This window comes from Mandrillus leucophaeus, unplaced genomic scaffold (assembly GCF_000951045.1).
Source record: "Mandrillus leucophaeus isolate KB7577 unplaced genomic scaffold, Mleu.le_1.0 Scaffold117, whole genome shotgun sequence".
In the NCBI taxonomy this organism is placed as follows: Eukaryota; Metazoa; Chordata; class Mammalia; order Primates; family Cercopithecidae; genus Mandrillus; species Mandrillus leucophaeus.
Genome location: NW_012099987.1, coordinates 318,506 through 325,104, shown reverse-complemented (window position 1 = coordinate 325,104; position 6,599 = coordinate 318,506). Strand labels below are relative to the sequence as shown.

Below are 6,599 nucleotides of genomic sequence, written 5' to 3'. Positions count from 1 at the left end.
CCTCAATAAAATATTGGCAAACTGAATCCAGCAGCACATCAAAAACTCATCCACTACGATCAAGTTGGCTTCATCCCAGGGATGCAAGGCTGGTTCAACATATGCAAATCAATAAACGTAATCCATCACATAAACAGAACCAATGACAAAAACCACAAGGTTATCTCAGTAGATGCAGAAAAGGCCTTTGACAAAATCAACAGCCCTTCATGCTAAAACTACTCAATAAACTAGGTATGGATGGAGCATATCTGAAAATAATAAGAGCTGATTCTGACAAACACACAGCCAATGGCATACTGAATGGGCAAAAACTTGTAGCATTCTGTTTGAAAACTGAGACAAGAAAAGGATGCCCTCTCTCACCACTCCTATTCATCATAGTATTGGAAGTTCTGGCTAGGGCAATCTTTCTTTCTTTCTTTTAATATGTCTTTTTCTAATTTTAATTTTAATATGTGTTTCTTTCAATATGATGTATCATATTTTTTTTCCCTATGATAAGCCATTGTGGCATATCTGGCATGAATCCAACTTGATCATAGTGAATATTCTTTCAGTGTGTTGTAGAATTTGCTTTGCTAGTGTCTTTTAAGGATTTTTATATCGATATTTATTAGATATATTGGTCCGTAGTTTGTGTGTATGTGTGTGTTCTTGTTTGGTTTTGGAATCAGGTTATGCTAACCTTGCAAAATTAGTTTGGAAATATTTTTTCTTTTAATTCTGGAATAGTTTGAGAAGAGTTAATATTAATTCTTTAAATGTTTGGCAGAATTCTGTAGTTAAGCTATCATATTCTGGGCTTTTGATGCAATAGCTTTCTGTACTGATTTAATTTTCTCACTATATTTATCTGTTATATTTTCTATTTACTCATAATTTAATATTAGAAGGTTGTATGTCTCTGGAAATTTATCCAATTATTCTTTTATTAAATTTAGTTACATATAGTTGTTCATAACAGCTTCTTATGATCCTTTGTATTTCTTTAATATTATCTGAAATGTCTCTTTTTTATCTCTGATTTTATTTATTTGAGTGTTCTCACTTTTTACTTCAGTATTCTTGCTAAAAGTTCATCAATTTTCTTTTTTCTTTTCAAATACCAATTCTTTTTTTATGTTTTGAATTGCTTCTCAGTCTCTATTGCATTTATTTCTGTGCTGAGGTTTATTATTTTCTTCTTTCTATTAATTTTGATTTTATTATTTCTTGCTTTTACAGAAGTGAGGGTTATCATTTAGTTACAATTTTCGGTTAAACTTAAGAACTAATCAATATTAAATTAATTTTTGTTTTTACTTCTACCAGCAGTTCAAGGTGTACTAAAGATAAAAAAAATCAATCATCCAAAGTTCAAAGTCTTAGTACATAATTGGTGAGGAGCTTGCACTTTGGTTTACAAAATCTTTAGATTCTTAGCTTTCAACTGCGTTTTCAAAGAGCCCATCAATGGATCTCTTCATCATCCTGGTGATTTGTCTTTCTTGTCTGATTCTTTTTTCTCTGTGGAACCGAAGCTATGCTAAAGGGAAGCTTCCACCTGGCCCAACTCCTCTCCCCATTATTGGAAATATTCTACAGTTAAATACTAAAAACATCAGCAAATCCATAAGCATGGTAAGTATGACTAATTTTCCTTTAGTTTTCTGCAGTGAGTAAGTCAGATATCCCCATAACTAAGCAATGTATGTCCCCAGATACCAAGTTTTAAAGAGATGCCTTTATAGAGATGTGCCCATTAGACACCCAGATATGCCTTTATAATGTAGACATATAGAAGAACATGCAATCGGTGCATCCAAAGGAAATGAAGAAATCAGCAAGTTTGAGGCAAATAAGTGTTTACTCCAGAATGGATGTTTCAACTGGAAAGCAATTATAGACTGTGTCACCTAAGAGAAATGTTGGAGATAAATGCTTGGTGCCACAAAGTGAAACTAGCACTCAGGCAAAAGTTTTCTCAGCAAGGCAATTTACTTCTTCAGAGGGGTGCTGCCTGCATCAATCACAATCACAAGAGTATACTGAACAAAAGAGAGAAGGAGGTTTTATCTCTACCACGTAGTCTCTACCTCTGTGTCACTCACCCCATGGACTACGGTCAGACCACACAATCTAAGCTGACCTGATTAGCTATTTGTGAATATTTTCTTAAATAAGGAAGGGAAGGGAGATGTGAATTACAGTGGTGGGCCATGAAGTTTCAAAGGGTGGAATGGGTGCAGAGTGGGTAACTAAGTAAACAGAGGTGAGTTATTGATTAGAGCTGACAGGAAAGTAACTACGGGCAAGGAGGCATGGAGAACAAGAAAGTTGAGTTTGAGAACAAAGAACAAGGAAGAGAAATTCATTTTATGCAAGGAATATGGGGGCTTCTATTTATATAGGAACTCGTTTCAATTATATAAATTGTCAGATTTCTTCATTGGTAGATTAAACAAATAATGCATCATCAGTCATTAGTACAAGAGTGCATTTGCATATTTGAATCAGATATAACTTATATACAAAGTTTTCTTGTATTGTATATTGTTGAGAGCCCAGTTGTTTGTGAAGAAAATGTTTTTCACAATTCCTTATTGACGTCAAAGTTTATCAGCAGTTCAACACGGCAGTAGTTGCTCAAGATGTGAGTCATTCCTGCCACCAGTGGAACATTACTAAGATCATTGATCCATGTTATGATTGTTGACATTTCCAGGAGCAGAAATTCTTTGTCAATATTGTAATCCAGGTTGCTTTAACTCTTCTTTGGTAAATGCTAGTGAAAATGGAACAGCTTTTAGTTTTCTAAATAAGCACCGATTTACAGTGTCACAGCACCACGTTTTCATAAAGCATATATGAATTGAAATCAAGGGAATTACTAAGGGTTCAGATCTTTCATATTTCATACTGTAGTTCTCAATAAATGAATAACTTCTCTACTCCAAGTTGTTTACATAGCAGTTGCTCTCTAAAGCCTGAAGAATGATCTGGAATCTGTCTTTCTCTTAAGAAAGCCAGTTATTGGAATACTGCTTCTGGAAGCTCATTCTTCCTATGCCTTGGCTTTGAATTTAAAGAGATTGTGTCAGCACCCCAGCTCATCTATTGATTATTTAAATTCACAGATTTAAGCAGGATTAAAACCTCTCTTCGCTTTAATTTCCATTTCTTGAAGATATAAATACGAAAGATTTTGCACAGGTTACTTAAGTACACCACATTTTCTATAAGTAATTAAATACCTCCTTGCATGGTGCATGTGAGTTTCAATGGCAAAAGAAAATTTAAAGTGACCCTATCATTAAGGAACTTACAGTTTAGAGGATAGGAATATATTTATGAAACAACAATGCAAGTAAAGATATGATTACAAACTGTGTAACAGGGACATGGTAGAAAGAGACCATGTACTTTCAAGGGACTAACCAGTTAGAGGAGCATTCAGGCATTCAGCAAAGGCTTCTCTGAGTAATTGAAGTTGGAGCTGATAATCGTAAGAATGATTAGGAATTAAACATATCAAATATCAACAAAACCCAATTTCACATGTTTTCAATCTGGGGGAGAATTGCTTTTGTTGATGAAAAGAGTCAAACTGCAAAATACTTGAAGAGATTTATTCTGAGCAAATGTGAGTGACTATGACCCACGACACAGCCGTCAGGAGACCCCGAGAATATGTGTCCATGGTGGTCAGGGCACAGTTTGGTTTTATACATTTATACGTTTGAGTATGTACACATGAGACTCCTGTCAATACATTTAAGATATACATTGGTTTGGCCCAGAAAGGTGGGACAACTCGAAGCAGTGGGAGAGGGGTTGCTTCCATGATATCCAGATTTTAAAATTTTGTGATTGACGATTGGTTGAAAGAGTTATTGTTAATAGAGAGGAATGTCTGGGTTATGATAAGAGTTGTGGGGACCAAGGTTTTATCATGTAGATGAAGCTTCCAGGCAGCAGTCTTCAGAGAGAATAGATGGTAATTGTTTCTTATCAGAGTTAAGGTCTGCCTTAATGTTAAATGTTGGTCAGCTTTTGCTGAATTCCAAAAGGGAAGAGGGCATAATGAGGCATATTCAATGCCCCTTTCCCATGATGGCATTAATCAGTTTTTCAGGTTAAATTTGGAGGGACCTGGCCTAGAGGAGGAAGTCTGTTTAAATTGCTGGTGGTAAGGGAGTGGGGCCTGCTGGCGGTGAGAGGGGTGCTTTGAATTTTATTTTTGGTTTACAGTTCTCTCCCTAAGACCCTGAAAAGAGGACAAAAGTGTTTGTAGTTCAGAGAGTAAGTAAGAATATGGTACAAGCTGAGAGTAGAGAGGGAAGCAGGGGACAAGACATGCAGGCCTTGCATGGATGTAAAAAACACTTGTTTTTATCATAAGATCAATATGGGCCGAGCCTGGTGGCTCACACCTGTAATCCCAGCACTTTGGGAAGTGGAGGCAGGAGGATCACCTGAGGTTGGGAGTTCGAGACCAGCCTGACCAACATGGAGAAATCCCATCTCCACTAACAGTAAAAAATTAGCAAGGTATGGTGGCACATGCCTGTAATCCCAGCTACTTGGGAGACTGAGGCAGGAGAATCGCTTGAACTCAGGGGGTGGAGGTTGTGGTGAACAGAGATCCTACCATTGCAGTCTAGCCTGGGCAACAAGAGTGAAACTCCGTCTCAAAAAAAATGGAAAGAAAAAAAGAGCAATGTGATACCATTAACATGCTTAAAGGACAGTCAGGTTAACATCTTCCCTGTGAAAAGGTCACTATAGTTTGTAGAATGAATTTTTGGGTCGGCAAAAACGTTCTACACTAGAAAAGTTGAAATATTGTAAGTCCTATATCATTTAGGATACCACATAAGCTGATATTACAGAAAAATGATGCCGAAAGAAGATAGGAGATTATTTCTATCTCACACAAGAAACTCTAGGTGCTTGCTGTCAACTTGCCTCTCCTCCATGATGTCATTAAGAGAACCAGTTTTGTTTTTTTTTTAAATCTTTGTAGTTCTAGTATCTTCTGCCTCTAGACTATTTTTCTCATTTGCATACTCATAGTAGGGGCATCTTCATGCTATTATTTCAACCCATGGGCGGGGTTGAAATGAAGGGGAAGCAATTGTCTGTTATGCACAAATGTCGAATTTTATCACAACACTGTGCTTACATGAGTTCATGGAAACTGAGTCATATGGTTGCATCTAGCTTTGAGTGAAGCTGGGAAATATGTATGACCACACTCCTATGTTATCATGCATTATAAAAATATGGCAGTGTCTCGTGCTAAAAATAAATTTATCAAGAATGATCAATGAGGGACAATTATTAGACTACACATGAGGCAAAGTAGATGGACTTCCCTTAACCCAAAGAAGAAACACAGAATTTACTGTAATTGTAAGAAGATGGGAGAAAGTTGGTACAATTATTAGTTTGGCATAAAAATTTAATAAAATAATAGAAACAAAATGTATAATATAGCCCCTGTGATATAGTAGTGGCTGAACAAGAAATAAATATTGAAGCTGATACTAACACTAATAGAATTATTACTAACAAAGTGATAATAATTACTATTGAAATACTTTTTTCTTATCAAATAATTGATTCTAAAATATTAAATTTTATATAATAGGTGGATAAGTATTAAAACATCTTTCTGGCAAGATTAAAAATATTTCCCTAATCTATCTACATTTTATTTTTGAAATTTACACTTTATTTGCATCTGCTATTCTTTTTGCAGCTAGCAAAAGATTATGGCCCTGTGCTCACTGTTTATTTTGGCATGAAGCCCACTGTGGTGTTGCATGGATACAAAGCAATTAAGGAAGCACTGATTGATCAGGGAGAAGTATTTTCTGGCAGAGGGAGTTTTCCAGTGTCCGAAAAAACTACCCAAGGATTCGGTATGCTTCCCTTTGGGGTATGTGTGTGAGTCTGTAAGTTGTAAAAACTTGAAAAATTTGAAGAAATTGAGAAATCGTAAATATTAAAAAAATTTATGAAACACACTTTTCGTATTTTCTACCTGAGGCTAAGAATAATTTTTCTATAAAGGATTATTAATCTATATTGAAAGTGACACAATGTCCCTGTTAAACATTATATTCATGATAACAAGCCATCTAGCCACTAATTTTTTACGAATTTGTTACAAAGAGAAGTTCATCATAAATTATGGTCAGTTAAGAAAATAGAAAAGCAATAGAGAGATGAGAGAAAGGAGGAATATTACTGAGTTATCTTATTCACCAAATATTTTGCTGCCGGGTCTTAGTCATGGATACCCAGAGATTATTTTAGGAAGCTTGAATAGTGTGCATGGAACCACATGAGTTTGGAATATTTCTATCCTCACCTTCAAATATGATTCTAAAAAAACATGAACAATATTAGAATACAACAGAAGACAAAGCATAAAGCAAACATATGTTCGTCATTTACATCAGGTATAACTCCCAATGCAATCCCTACCCCTTACCCCCTCCCTGTGATAGGCCCTGGTGTGTGATGTTCCCCTTCCTGAGTCCAAGTGATCTCATTGTTCAGTTCCCACCTATGAGTGAGAACATGCGGTGTTTGGTTTTCTGTTCTTG

At 35.8% G+C, this 6,599-nt stretch overlaps 1 protein-coding gene across 2 annotated transcripts in view; it reads left to right on the top strand.

Annotated features, from left to right (window-relative positions):
• The first annotated feature begins 1,455 nt into the window (after positions 1-1,455).
• The window catches only part of LOC105553718 (cytochrome P450 2C21-like), a 25,274-nt gene continuing 20,130 nt past the window's right edge, over positions 1,456-6,599 (top strand). For both annotated transcript variants that reach the window (XM_011999867.1, XM_011999859.1), the window contains exons 1-2: positions 1,456-1,623; positions 5,747-5,909. In XM_011999867.1, coding sequence (XP_011855257.1) covers positions 1,456-1,623; positions 5,747-5,909 — 331 coding nt within the window. The remainder of the gene's footprint in view (positions 1,624-5,746; positions 5,910-6,599) is intronic.